The sequence below is a fragment of the Hylobates moloch genome, unplaced genomic scaffold, assembly GCF_009828535.3.
Source record: "Hylobates moloch isolate HMO894 unplaced genomic scaffold, HMol_V3 SCAFFOLD_16, whole genome shotgun sequence".
Classification (NCBI taxonomy): domain Eukaryota; kingdom Metazoa; phylum Chordata; class Mammalia; order Primates; family Hylobatidae; genus Hylobates; species Hylobates moloch.
The window spans coordinates 58,082,702-58,098,015 of record NW_026652291.1 but is presented as its reverse complement, the minus strand read 5'-3'; the positions used below and the strand labels follow the sequence as shown (position 1 = coordinate 58,098,015).

Genomic DNA, 15,314 nt, shown 5'->3' with positions numbered 1-15,314 from the left:
ATAGTACATTTTCCCCCTGGTTCTTCCTTGTTGGGTCCCTGCAAGTTGGCTGAATCCCTCCACCAAAGGCCACAGCTCGTGTTGGACGGCCCTGTCTAGTTTCTGACAACTGCTCCCTTCTCTTCAGCCTAGGTAATAGCATTGTTTTTATTCAGTCCCAGGGTGTTGCCCCATGATTTGTTGCTTTGTTCAAACCCACACCTTCCTAAATACTCCCTTTATTAATATCACCTCAATCATCTAATGTACTATCTGCTTTCTTCTGGGATCCTAACATATAGGTTGGGGAGATGGGAGGATGTGGTAAAGAAAAGATAATGAGGGAGAAGAGAATCTATACATTGAAGTTTTCTTAGAATCACAGAAACATGGGCTTGAAACTCAGCTAGCTATGTGATCAAATTATTTAACTTTTCTGAATGCCAGTTTCCCTGGACTTGCTGTGGAGATAATGTCTACCTGTTGAGGTTATGAAATACTGAGTTAATCAGGTACCTTCAGGCATTTGTTCATCCATTTACATTCCAAGCCCCCAGGGATTGTGGATTGCCTAAGGGAATTATTGCTTTCTAGGAGTTTCAAGTAGTCTTGGACTAGAACTAGAGACAACAAATGGGAGTGTGTAGCTGTGTGGTATTTAGCATTCCATACACAGGGGGTCATCCCCTCCTTTCGTTATTTTATTTTTATTCTATTTTTTTTTTGAGTCAGAGTCTCACTCTGTCTGTTGCCCAGTATGGAGTGCAGTGGCGTGATCTCGGCTCACTGTGACCTCCACCTCCCAGGTTCAAGCGATTCTCCCGCCTCAGCCTCCGGAGTAGCTGGGACTACAGGCACACGCCACCATGCCTGGCTACTTTTTGTATTTTTAGTGGAGACAGGGTTTCACCATGTTGGCCAAGCTGGGGCTGAACTCCTGACCTCAAGTGATCTGCCCGCCTCAGCCTCCCAAAGTGCTGGGATTACAGGCGTGAGCCACCATGCCCAGCCTCCTTCTTTCTTTAAATAAGCACCTGGTTTGGTGTCATTCTCAATGATAGTGTATGTGAAAGCAATACTATAGTGTTCCTGGACCAAACTGAGGGTCGGCCTGCTATTTCTGTGGCCCAATAACGAGATGCAGATGAACTAGGGAGAAAGAGAGTTTTTTTTTTTTTTTTTAACCTTGACTTTTTTTTTATTATTATACTTTAGGTTTTAGGGTACATGTGCACAATGTGCAGGTTTGTTACATATGTATCCATGTGCCATGTTGATTTCCTGCACCCATTAACTCATCATTTAGCATTATGTGTATCTCCTAATGCTGTCCCTCCCCCCTCCCCCCACCCCACAACAGTCCCCGGAGTGTGACGTCCCCCTTCCTGTGTCCATGAGTTCTCATTGTTCAGTTCCCACCTATGAGTGAGAACATGCGGTGTTTGGTTTTTTGTCCTTGCGATAGTTTACTGAGAATGATGTTTTCCAGTTTCATCCATGTCCCTACAAAGGACATGAACTCATCATTTTTTATGGCTGCATAGTATTCCATGGTGTATATGTGCCACATTTTCTTAATCCAGTCTATCATTGTTGGACATTTGGGTTGGTTCCAACTCTTTGCTATTGTGAATAGTGCCACAATAAACATGCATGTGCATGTGTCTTGATAGCAGCATGATTTATAGTCCTTTGGGTATATACCCAGTAATGGGATGGCTGGGTCAAATGGTATTTCTAGCTCTAGATCCCTGAGGAATCACCACACTGACTTCCACAATGGTTGAACTAGTTTACAGTCCCACCAACAGTGTAAAAGTGTTCCTATTTCTCCACATCCTCTCCAGCACCTGTTGTTTCCTGACTTTTTAATGATGGCCATTCTAACTGGTGTGAGATGGTATCTCACTGAGGTTTTGATTTGCATTTCTCTGATGGCCAGTGATGATGAGCACTTTTTCATGTGTTTTTTGGCTGCATAAATGTCTTCTTTTGAGAAGTGTCTGTTCATGTCCTTCGCCCACTTTTTGATGGGGTTGTTTTTTTTTTCTTGTAAATTTGTTTGAGTTCATTGTAGATTCTGGATATTAGCCCTTTGTCAGATGAGTAGGTTGCAAAAATTTTTTCCCATTCTGTAGGTTGCCTGTTCACTCTGATGGTAGTTTCTTTTGCTGTGCAGAAGCTGTTTAGTTTAATTAGATCCCATTTGTCAATTTTGGCTTTTGTTGCCATTGCTTTTGGTGTTTTAGACATGAAGTCCTTGCCCACGCCTATGTCCTGAATGGTATTGCGTAGGTTTTCTTGTAGGATTTTAATGGTTTTAGGTCTAACATTTAAGTCTTTAATCCATCTTGAATTAATTTTTGTATAAGGTGTAAGGAAGGGATCCAGTTTCAGCTTTCTACCTATGGCTAGCCAGTTTTCCCAGCACCATTTATTAAATAGGGAATCCTTTCCCCATTTCTTGTTTTTGTCAGGTTTGTCAAAGATCAGATAGTTGTAGATATGTGGCATCATTTCTGAGGGCTCTGTTCTGTTCCATTGATCTATGTCTCTGTTGTGGTACAAGTACCATGCTGTTTTGGTTACTGTAGCCTTGTAGTACAGTTTGAAGTCAGGTAGCGTGATGCCTCCAGCTTTGTTCTTTTGGCTTAGGATTGACTTGGCGATGCGGGCTCTTTTTTGGTTCCATATGAACTTTAAAGTAGTTTTTTCCAATTCTGTGAAGAAAGTCATTGGTATCTTGATGGGGATGGCATTGAATCTATAAACTACCTTGGGCAGTATGGCCATTTTCACGATATTGACTCTTCCAACCCATGAGCATGGAATGTTCTTCCATTTGTTTGTATCCTCTTTTATTTCATTGAGCAGTGGTTTGTAGTTCTCATTGAAGAGGTCCTTCACATCCCTTGTAAGTTGGATTCCTAGGTATTTTATTCTCTTTGAAACAATTGTGAATGGTAGTTCACTCATGATTTGGCTCTCTGTTTGTCTGTGATTGGTATACAAGAATGCTTGTGATTTTTGTACATTGATTTTGTATCCTGAGACTTTGCTGAAGTTGCTAATCAGCTTAAGGAGATTTTGGGCTGAGACAATGGGGTTTTCTAGATATACAATCATGTCATCTGCAAACAGGGACAATTTGACTTCCTCTTTTCCTAATTGAATACCCTTTATTTCCGGGAGAAAGAGAGTTTTATCTCTGTAACCGGTTACAGGGAGAAGGCCTGGAAATGATCACCAGACGAACTCAAAATTACAAAGTTTTTCAGAGCTTATATACCTTCTAAGCTATATGTCTATGTGTAAGTGTGCATTCATCGAAAGACATAAGTGATTAACTTCTTTTAATCTATAACTAAGGTCTGAGTCTGGAAAACCTACTTCTGGACCCTCAGTAAGTTTACTTAATCTAAATGGGTCTAGATGCTGGGATGATTACCCTTATCTTGTGTCTTGCTAAATCACAGAGGTTTGGGGAGTTCCTTCAGACCTCCAATAAACTTGTTTGTGGAGGCCTGGGAAATTTCTTCAGACGTCCAATAAAACCTGTTTAATCCTAAATGGGTCCTGTTAAGAATTCCTTCGTTATTTTGTCATGCTTTAAGGCCCAAGAAAGGCCTAAGCAAAACTCTTGATGGGCTTTTGTTACATTACAGCCTTTGTATAAGGGCACCAGCTTTTAATATTTAACTTAACTACCCAGTCAGTACTGAAACAGTTGTGATGGAGGCCTGCGTTAGTGAAGCCTGGCCTGCCACAATCCCCCTGTCAATTTCTGCATGATTCTATCATGCTTGTATATTTATTTATCATGAGAATCGTAGGGAGATGGGGCATTGTAATCTTTCTGGCTACTTCCTGCTGAGAGAGGGACATCGTTATGAGGCACCGAACGCAGCATTGGAGTGGAAGAAGTCGTTTTGTTCCCAGTAGCACTCTCTACTGTTTTGGGGGATTAGAGGCAGTGCCCGACGAAACATAATAGTACACAACAGCAATACATATAAATAGGTTGCTGCTGTTTTCTTCTGAAATGTAAGTTGTCTAGTCTTCAGTTCACAGGGCTTTAAGAAAGCAGAGCTTAGGTTTCAATGGTTTTCAGTTAGGAAAGATGGGGAAAAAGGAAAAGCAAAAGGAAAAAATTGAAAACATTATTTGCAGACTTGTAGTCAGAAAAATTAGAATTTAATCCAAACTGTAGAAAATAATAAAAACTGAAAAACATCAGGCAAGGCTAGAATTTAACAACAGGTGTACTATAGTTTTGAAACAATTTTTCTTTCTCCAGTTTCCCATTTTTATTAAAAGACAAATCATGATAGGACCGGTTTGCTTTATTATATTTGGCCAGATTATTTGCATAAAGTGCAGCAAGAATAATTATTTTTCACATAGGCCTTTTAAACTGGCTTTCAAGGAACTTTGTTCCATAGAAGGAATCTGAGATAAGACCTTTTTAAGGTCAAGCCCAGCCATGGATTTGTACCATTAAATACCTATGAGTTGGGTGAATTCCTCTCTTCTTGAGGTTCCAAGATACCTTAGGGTTCCTGGCCTGTCAGAAAGTGATATTTTTTACTTACTACAGGTCAGAAACCCTGTACAGGGACTGTGTACACAAAATATGAGGCCAGTTTCCCAAGGGCTTTATTGGGTTCATAAGTCAGGTTTGATTCCTCAAAGGAAAGCACATCATTCCAGTCAAAGCCTTGGTAAAAATAACCAGCTTTTCCAATTGTGTCCTGTTGCAAAAGAAAACAGATTTTTACTGTACTTATGCAAATAACTCTATTGCCATAACTTAAGATTTACTCACGATAGTTCCCAAATTCTGGAGAAAATCAGGTAGAGAGAAACAAGTATGCTCTAAATTTTGTTTATGGGAGTATACTAAATTGTTAAAAGCTGTCAATAGCTCAAAAGAAAAGTTTCTTTGACTTTGAAAAGCAAAACAAAAGATTAGCAATATTGTAAGCAAAATGTCAACAAGATCACTCCAGTCTCCTGTTAGTTCAGTTCATGCAGTTAATTCCTATCTTGCTTGATATTAATGAACATTTCAGCTCTTCAAGAGTCCTGAACATTTTTCCTCTATTCTGATGTCACAATTCAAAAGTTATCAGAAATCTGCAATCAAGAGCACCTAGTACAGCCTTTTTTTTTTTTTTTTTTTTTTTTTGAGCTGGAGTCTTACTCTGTCACCCAGGCTGGAGTGCAGTGGTGTGATCTCGGCTCCCTGCAACCTCTGCCTCCTGAGTTTGAGCTATTCTCCTGCCTCAGCCTCCTGAGTAGCTGGGACTACAGGCATGCACCATCATGCCTGGCTAATTTTTGTATTTTTAGTAGAGACAGAGTTTCAACATGTTGGCCAGGCTGGTCTTGAACTCTGACCTCAGGTGATCCAACCTCCTTGGCCTCCCAAAGTGCTGGGATTACAGGCGTGAGCTACCGCACCCAGCCCTGTTAGAGCTTTATAGGTGATTATAAAACCAGCTTCAAAAGAGGATGAAAACAAGACAACAATTGCTTATGGATAACAAAAATTTTTAGGGTAGCCATAGTTAAAGACACAATTGGCAGCCAGCCGCGGTGGCTCACGCCTGTAATCCCAGCACTTTGGGAGGCTGAGGTGGGTGGATCATGAAGTCAGGAGTTCAAGACCAGCCTGGCCAACATGGTGAAACCCTGTCTCTACTAAAAATACAAAAATTAGCTGGGCGTGGTGGCATGTGCCTATAGTTCCAGCTACTCAGGAGGCTGAAGCAGGAGAATTGCTTCAACCTGGGCGGCAGAGGTTTCAGTGAGCCAAGATCTCACCACTGCACTACAGCCTGGGTGACAGAGTGAGACTGTCTCAAAAAAAAAAAAGAGACACAACTGACAAGGAAATCTGTTACGTCTGTAGTACACAATAATTTAACATAACAATTATAATTATTACTGATAACATACACTAAGATATATCAGAATTATAGGAGTCTCCCATAACTTTGTAACACATACCAATAACATTTTTACACAAATATAGCCGAAAGAAAGCCAAACACCATTTCATATTTGACAATGCTTCCTGTATAATTTTCATACCAAATAAGCCAAACTTCACCTTTACATTAGTGTACTATGGATGTTAAACCCAATTCTTAATAAATCCTTATAGACATGTTTACCCAATTTTAATGTTTTACCACAAGGTAAGATTTTTATAGACTTTTTATAACCCTTTATAATTTTTGTTAAAGAGCAAGTTAGTGCTCTAAGAGAAACCCATTGTGCTTTTATTTCAATGCTCGATTTACAGAAAAAACTGGATGATTCCCTTTTAACTTTAGCCAATATTTTACATACAGAATTTCCTCTACAATTAACCTTCCACAACTTGCTTAAATCTTTATTGTATCCAATTTAAAACAATCCTTTAACCTTTTAATATAGGCAAAAATCCACATTCTCATGCCTCCTTATAATCTTTTACCAAAAGTATATTTTACTTTCCTTACACACCTTGCATGTAAACTGTTTCTTTGGTAATCTTAAAATACATGTTACACCATTAACTCTTAGCAACCTTTACTTTTGTTGAAAACCTTGGTAAGTTTGGGATTTTAACGGTGTACTAGGTGTGGGGCCTAGGACCTAGACAGAAGCGCAGATAAGGTCTGACTTATTCCAGCATCTAACTCCATGTGTCCCAGGCCTTACCTAGCTGTAAAGCAGGCAAGTTGTATAGCTAAGAGTCATAGTAGCATTTTATAAAGCATTTAGGAGGCCTAATCACCTTTAAATTGTACAACATTTCTTGCATAAATTCCCTTTCATAAATTCTTTCACAGGCCAGGTGCAGTGGCTCGTGCCTATAATCCCAGCACTTTGGGAGGCTGAGGCGGCCAGATCACCTGAGGTCAGGAGTTCAAGACCAGCTTGGCCAACATGGTAAAACCTCATCTCTACAAAAATACAAACATTAGCTGGGCATGATGGTGGGTGCCTGTAATCCCAGCTACTCAGGAGGCTGGGGCAGGAGAATCACTTGAACCCGGGAGGCAGAGGTTGCAGTGAGCCGAGATAGTGCCATTGCACTCCAGCCTGAGTGACAGAGCAAGACTCCATCTCAAAAAAAAAAAAAAAAACTTTCATGACTTACACAGACAATCTCTGACATGTCTTGACTTTCTGACTTGTCCTAAATGTCTTTCTCTTTAAACAAGCAGTTATTTTACTTTAGGACAAGAATGTACCATACAAGATCTTTTTTTTTTTTTTTTTTGAGATGGAATCTTGCTCTGTCATCCAGGCTGGAGTGCAGTGGCACGAACAAGATCCTTTCTTATATAAATTCTCTTTTCTTTAATACCTTTTTGCATAGCTAGGGGGCGTGGCTAATTTCACATGTCCCCAGGCCTTATCTAGAATTTAATCTGCCAAAATACATTGAACAATTTTTAAGTCAAAGAAGCAGTTTATGGACTAAAGCATTTCGCAAACCTAATATTTGACCTGCATAATTTAGACCAAAGGTTTACATTTTTGAAGATATTTTTATTTTACCAATAATCTTTAAAACTCGATTTATTTTTATAGCTTTCTTTATATCTCTTTTATTCTCTGGTTTCTTTTACCTTGTTTTGTATATAATCTTTAAATAAGCTTTGAATTAGACAAAAATTAGTTACCCTTTAAAAAAGACACAATCTTTAGAAAGAATGTTTTCCTACAATATATTGTTATTGGAAAATATCCAAATAATGAGATATCTGTTTTTAATATAATTTTAGATTCTAAATTTTGACGTTATTTACAAGTATTTATCCAATTGCATTTCTCTAATTATTTTAATCATTTACATGGATTATTTATGAAAACTGCAATAGTCATCATTTAAAGTTTTGAAACTGCCATTGCAAAATTATAACTGAGACAGTGAAAATGATCTGACCTGACTCCATTTTGCTTCTAATCTACAAGCTATTCTTGTTTATTAACTTAGTTTACAGTTTAGCTTTGAAACAAAGACGATAACAGTCCTTTCCCAGAACAAACTTTCTTCATGTCTGTGGACTAGACTACCTAAGGCCACAAGATCAGAAGTTAAAGTATTTTACTAAATAATTCAAGATGTAGCTACCTTCATTAAACCAATATTAATGTTTTATTTTTAAAAACTACACAAGCAAAGATCATTCTGTTTTGGGCTGAGTTATAGTTTTGTAGCCTCCATGCCAAATTTTGACACTTTATAGTATTTGGCAGAGATAAGTATGGAATTGCTTGATCAATAAATGCAAACAAAAATGTATGCTGGCAACTCTTAAGACATTCCTAATATTACTTTACCCATAATTTTTAAAGCTAGCTTATTTATTAAAGATTTTACTTAAGTCACATAAACTTGAAAAAGCACTTGACTAGTCTTTCCTTTTTTCTGTTAAAGTTTGTAACTGCTTTTATTTTTTCTTTGAGTCAGTAAATTAGAACTCTTTTATATTTTTCAGTAGTGAAACATGGTGTACACAAGACAAATACCTAGACGTATTAGGCATGCCAATAGAAGTACATTTTATAAATTCATAAGCCTTTCTTTTCCTATTTTTTACCTGGATCTTTGAGCTCTGGGCAGACCCCACACTGAATCCTGGGTTTTCAAAAGGGGAGAATTATTATGAGGCTAGACCATTTGATGCTTTTACAGCGCACTTATTTTTTTTTTCCAAACAAAGACATTTCTAAGCATCTAAATTACACTTTTTCTTAAAAACCCCAGAGTAGGTTCTGTTGTAATAGCCATTAATGAAGAAAACAGGATTCAGACAACTGTGAAGAAAAAACTTTTGCTCAAAAAAACAAGGTCCTAGGTGAGAAATAAACAAAAACATGAAGGCCTTTTAAATACAAACATGCACACACACACACATATACGCATACACATTTTGGATGGTAGCTTTTAATTAAGCTGACTCTCAACCATCGAGCTTCTAAAATAACCTTTCTCCTTCCCAGACGCCTCCCAGCAGGAATGGACCCAATACTTCCCATTTTCAAGTTTACATGGTATCAAAAGGAACAAGACAGACACACAAACAAGTGGAGACAGATTTCAAAGGGGAGTGCAGTCAGGCAAAAGAGACTCAAAACTAACTCAAAACCTGATCTCAACCAAAATGCAAAGCAGGTGTATGAACGAGCCCCATTGCTTCCCTTGGTGGTGCTGGACAAATGGCTTAACAAGCCCAGATAGGAAAACAATAGGCTGCTGGCATATGATCCAGTCAACTCACCCTTTGAGCCTGTCCACTCCTGACCTCTGTTCTTCACCAGTAGTGAAAGGGATGTGCAGATTTGTGCATGGAACAGCCCTCTGGAGGGTCCCCAGGGGAAACCTCACCCCACAGCTGCTGGGATCCTCCTGAAGACTGTCTCGTCGCAAGCTGCCGGCCATTGAATGCAGCACTATCCTTATCTCCTGGCTGGTTCACCAAATTTTGTTCCCAGACCAAACAGAGGGTCACGCTGCTATTTCTCGTGGCCCAATAATGAGATGCAGATGAACTGGGCAGAAAGAGAGTTTTTATTTCTGTAATCGGTTATAGGGAGAAGGCCTGGAAATTATCGCCAGACCAACTCAAAATTACAAAGTTTTTCAGAGCTTATATACCTTCTAAGCTATATGTCTACGTGTGAGTGGGGTGCATTCATCTAAAATCATAAGTGATTAACTTCTTTTAATCTGTAACTAAGGTCTGAGTCCGCAAGACCTACTCCTGGACCCTCAGTAAGCTTACTTAATCTAAATGGGTCTAGGTGCTGGGGTGGTTACCCTTATCTTGTCTCCTGCTAAATCACAGAGGTTTGGAGAGTTCCTTCAGATGCCCAGTAAACTCGTTTGTGGAGGCCTGGGGAGTTTCTTCAGACCCCCAGTAAAACTTGTTTAATCCTAAATGGGTCCTGTTAAGAATTCCTTCATTATTTTGTCATGCTTTAAGTTTTGCCAGGGAAAGTCTAATCAAAACTCTTGATGGGCTTTTGTTACATTACAGCCTTTGTATAAGCACTGGCTTTTTTTTAGCTTTTAATATTTAACCTAACCAGTTGCAGTCTGTAATCCACGAACTGAAACAGGGCTTCTCTTCCATTGCAGCTGGCATATCTTGTTGTGTTTATGAGTCTGACAGGCAAACATATCTGAAGCATATCTCATATGCTGATGTGTGAGGGAGATAAGCCCCTTGTTTTGCTTGACTGGAAACAAAATAAGCAGGTGACAGGGATACTCCATCTAGAAACAAAAAGAAGGGCTGTGAGATGAAAATGTGATGGAGGCCTGTGTTGGTGAAACCTGGCCTGCCACACTGGTACCTGGCACATAGCCGTTGTTCAGTGTAGAAACTACTACACACTGGACAACTGTTCTGAGTGTATTACATGTGACTGCATTTAATACAAATGGAAAACACAATACTATGGTGCTTTAGGGAAATGATTTCCTGCGTTAGACATATCTATCCTCTCTCTCTCTCTCTCTCTATCATTTTTGCCTGAAGCTTGCCTTCTCACTGATCTCTGGGTGTGTAAACTGGGCTTGTGAGGAGGCTTGTATTTCTTACTTTGTAGGAAGGGGAACAGGATCGAAAGGAGACAGAGACTGAGAAGAAGAATGAATGTCCATGTTAAGGCTACTTGGGCTTCCATGCTGAAAATACTAGAAAGGGCCAACTTGTGAGGGTAACTGAACTCACAGGGCACACTTTCTCCTTCCCCATTTCTCCACTAAATTTGAGATATTCCTCCATCTCATGAGTTGGGGGCTATGCAATAGCCATCCTGTTCCTACCAGTTCCAGCTAACCTGCTTTCGTATTTGTTCTCAGCAGTTTTTAAGAGAAGCAACACATTGTAGGGGTTACTTAGATGGAAAGACAATTGGTAAGGCAGGCAGGAGGGAAGCCAGTAAGTCCTGCAAGAGCCAAGTAATCACCCCAGGCATTTATTTTAATACCTGGCGCACTCTCTCTACCTCTCACACTTTTCTACCTCTCCAAGCACACTGCTTTTTAATCCCTCAACACAAGGCAGCTGGAAGGAGATAGAAGCTCAAAGAAAAGCAATAGTGTCCCTGAGGCCACACAGGGCTCAGTGTGAAAAAATAGGAAGCTAATGGAGGTAGGCTCCATTCTGCCTGATCTCCATTTAGCCTGGACATGTTATGGGTGGCTGATAATAGGTACTGGGAATGGGGTGGTTATGGTAAGTGTAGGAACATAATCGATCCACATCATTTTGGTTTTTAACTTTCTTTCCTTTTAAATGCTGGGAACTGGCTCATTTTCTCAACTACAGTGGGTAAGGCGGGAGGGGGTCGTTGGAATTTTAGCAAGGCTCCATGCCTAGGGGTGTGGCTGGCAACTGACAGAATGGCTAGGGGCCCTAATTCCAGAATAAAATACTGCATTCAACACTCAACCTTCCCATTCCCTATTCCACCACTTCCTGTGCCAGGTAGCTTCTAGGCAACCGGGAAAAATGAAATCCAGAATGGCTGAAGGAGGGTAAAATGGGCATTTTATTACACACAGTAGCATAAATGGGACAAGAATAAAATCTGGAGCGTCTCTGTACCAATTCTCCAATTAATAGCTGCTCAACCTAAATATCTTTTTCTTAGTCCAGGGTGAGAAATGGGATCTCATGTAAAGGAAACCTGGGGTCCAGTCCAGTCCTACTGAATGCTATTTAGTCTCAGTAAAGAAATGTCTGAGGGCCAAAGCCATTTGGGAGGTCTCCCTGGGGATAGAGAGGTCATCCTAAATAGGTCCATCAGAAAAGCCAGGAATCTCTCAGGCCCATAAGGCAATAAAGGCCATGAAGGCAAAACCAGCAGCTACACAGCTCCACTTAGCTAGAGGGGCCTCAGGACTAGCTAGCTCCCGTGGAAGAATTTCTAGGAAGGTAACATACAGAAAGGTACCAGCTGCCACACCCTCTAACACAGCCTGGGCTAAGCCCCGCCCTCCTTCAGAGTCCCCTCCAGTCACAGCCAGCCCTACGGCTAGGCCCATGGGGGACATGAGAGCTAATAATAGTATGGAGAACACTGCCCATCGTGAGCTGGTACCTAAATGCACTAGCCGCATTCCTACACCAAACACCACAAGCCCCTTATGAGCCAGGACAGCAAGACAGAGCTGCACGGTAGCTGCTACTGTCGGCTGCAGCCCCACAGCTAGCCCTTCAAACACTGAGTGAAAGGAGAGTGACAGCAAGAGGACAAGGGCTCGGAGGGGACCCTTTGAGGGTGAGGGTAAATGTCCATGGCTGTGGAGTTCGAAGATATGAGGCCCACCCCATTCTTCCTCCTGCACTGTTGATCCTCCAGCAGCCCCAGGACAGCACTGCAATGCCAGCGACTCCAAAAAGAAGACAAAAAAGAAGCCCAGGGAGATGATGAGCTCTCCATAGGGATACTCCATCTAGAAACAAAAAGAAGGGCTGTGAGATGAAGAGGAAGGGTAGGCAATGCATTGGATGGACGTGGAATTGGGAGATTGAAGAAATGAGAAAATGTGGTAACAGAACACAAAAAAGGGTAGGGGAAATGAAGCCAAGAGAAGACATGGACATGCAACAACAAGAATGCCAGAGTGGGCCGGACACAGTGGCTCACGCCTGCAATCCTAGCACTTTGGGAGACTGAGGTGGGCGGATAACTTGAGGTGAGGAGATTGAGACCAGCCTGGCCAACATGATGAAACCCCGACTCTACTAAAAATACAAAAACTAGCCAGGTGTGGTGGCACATGCCTGTAATCCCAGCTACTCAGGAGGCTGAGGCAGGAGAATCACTAGAACTCGGAAGGCAGAGGTTGCAGTGAGCCGAGATTGTGCCACCGTACTCCAGTCTGGGCGACAGAGAGATTTCATCTCAACAAACAAACGAAAAACAACAACAAAAGACTGCCAGAGGGACTAAGGGACAGAATCTCAATAGAGTTAAAAACACAGGCAAATGATGTGAGGTATATCAGAGGATCCAGGGAAAGAATGAAAGAGTAAAACAAGAGCTTTCCCTGGGGTTCTATAAACTCAAAAGGATTGGGTTTGCTCCTCTTTTCCTCTACAATGTCTGAGCTAGGGAGCAGAAGGGATTCTTGGTACTCCTCATGTAGTCCTCTCAAAAGGGTCTGGATATGAAAGGCCTCTCTGGTTCTCCTCACCCTCCAGATAGGGGATGGTGGGAGGTACTCACATGAACTGAATCAGCATCACCAGAAGAATTTCTCTCACTTGCTGATCTGTTCTAAGGAGAAAGCAGCAGAAATTAGATGTGGGATGGAGCAGCACAGCTTCCTGCCCTGTCCCTTCAGCAATTCTGTTTTCCTTAAAGCCTAATCTGATTTGCTTTCACCATCCCACACAAGAGTTGTCATTTTCCCTGTTGTTCCAGCCATGTCCTTGGCTCCATCACTTTCCCACTCTCTTCCCTTTGTCCTGTTTATCGTTTTGGCCTCATAGACCTGCGGCTTGAGATCTCTGCTCTCACCTGCACCATGAACTTCTGAATCTGTGATTCAATTTCCTCCAGGGCTTCAGCAGTCATATGCATGAACCCTGCTCCCAGGAAAACACCAGCAGAAATACAGCCCAGGAGTCTGAGGACTCGCCGGTGATGACCTAATAAAAAGCAGAAGTTACAACCCACTTGACACTGAGGAGACAGACAAAGGCAAGTAAAGAGCAGCAGGCAGCACTCAATATCCCAAGGTTGGGGATGGTGAGAGAATCAGAGCAAGGTATCAGGACAGGGTTGAGGTGAGACTCAGGCTATGGAACAAAGATGGGGTGGGGCTATACCTCTGGCTGCATCAATCTGGAACCATTTGAAGCAGATGGGAGTAAGGCCACAGCCCAGAGTGAGAGCCAACAGGGCAAACAGGCAGCCAAGTTTTATTCCTAGTAGTTGCTCCATCTCTGGGGTGTAGGGTAAGCCCAGGAGTCGGAATGACAAGGGAGCTGTAATCTTTGGAGCAGGAGTGGTATCTTAGGTGGTCAACACTGGAGTGTCCACTCTCGTGAGTTTCAGGAGGCTGTTGGTATCTTCTTTCTGTGTTGCTTCTGCTTGTGCAGCATTGCAGAGCTGACAGATCCTGCCCCAGCTTCTAGCCCTCCCCCTGCATGGATGCCCCTCCCCTGGTTCACGCCTTCCTGAGCTTGGAAACCAGAAACTCCAGACTCCCTGCCAGGCACAGCCCAGTGGCGTCTTCTCCTCCTCTTCAATGGCATGACTAATCCAAGAGCTACGGATAGTCTTAGTTCATGTGCTTGGGGTTGGTCTAATCCAAAACAGGAAAGTCTATGGTAGCTGCTTCCCAGCCATTTTGTACTGGGGACAATCTGGTCCTGTCTCACTCAGGACATTTGATCTAAGCCTTCCATACCCTCTCCACCTCATCCCAAGTCTTATAGGTTGCAGTGCTGATACTTGAACCATCCGCTTTCAGAGGAGATTTGGGGCCACCTGGAGGTAAAGAGGTGGGGCTGAGAGGTGGTGCTGGTGCTACTCTGTGGGAACTAGTACATGAGGGAACTACCCTTTCCTGTAGCCCCAGAAAAATAGCTCCAGGCATGGAAATGTCTAGTGGTAAGTTGATTTGTTTTTTTCTTTCTCTTTTGATTGGGACCAGTTTTGAGAGGAATGAGTTGAGATTTCTGGTATTACAACATTTATACTGTTAAAACTTCTGACTGTGCCTGTTTCCTGGTAAGAACTGTGGAAAAAAAGACATTTAAGGTTTAAGACAAAGGAAGCTGCTCTAGCTCTGAAACAGCAAGGCTTAGGGGAAAACAGAAATGAACTGAGTAAATGGGAGGATTCTACCTGGATATAGAGGGGTGGGAGTAGAAGATTCAGTTCTGATCACTCTTGATGGAAATGTATGGGGCATTTGCCATACGTACTCTAGGGTAGCTGAGGGACCCTGGGAAAAACAGAAGGGAAGGCGTTAGTAAGAGAGGCCAGGCAGCTGCTGATTCCCCTATTCAGGTGGCCCACATAACAACCCTGAGACCTGTTGAGCCAGTTCTCAAGAGCTCTGGAGGCAGCTTTCCTTGCTACTCCAGATTATCTTCCTACGGAAGTCCTGGCCTCCGGTAGAAGCAGTATTCTTATAGTGTTACTGGATGATTCTTAGAGTGTTACTGGTCCCGCTGCTTGTTCTTGTGGTCCAATAATGAGATGCAGACAGACAGACTGGGAAAGAAGGGAGTTTATCTCTGCAACTGATTACAGGGAGGTCGGAGTAGCACACCAGACCAACTCGAAGTTACAAGCTTTTC

General features: G+C 41.9%; 1 protein-coding gene across 2 annotated transcripts; it reads right to left on the bottom strand.

Annotated features, from left to right (window-relative positions):
- Positions 1-11,545: 11,545 nt before the first annotated feature.
- On the bottom strand, positions 11,546-14,730 carry SLC39A2 (solute carrier family 39 member 2). Of its 2 annotated transcripts, XM_032180408.2 has the most exons (4): positions 13,833-14,730; positions 13,522-13,652; positions 13,228-13,278; positions 11,546-12,451 (listed from the first exon to the last, which is right to left on the bottom strand). In XM_032180408.2, exons 1-4 carry the CDS (start codon positions 13,945-13,947, stop codon positions 11,819-11,821), a joined length of 930 nt encoding a protein of 309 aa, XP_032036299.1. In that variant the 5' UTR covers positions 13,948-14,730; the 3' UTR covers positions 11,546-11,818. The 2 variants fall into 2 exon arrangements, with proteins under 2 accessions (XP_032036299.1, XP_032036298.1); XM_032180407.1 differs by lacking the exon at positions 11,546-12,451 and having other exon boundaries at positions 13,228-13,273.
- Between the last annotated feature and the right edge of the window lie 584 nt (positions 14,731-15,314).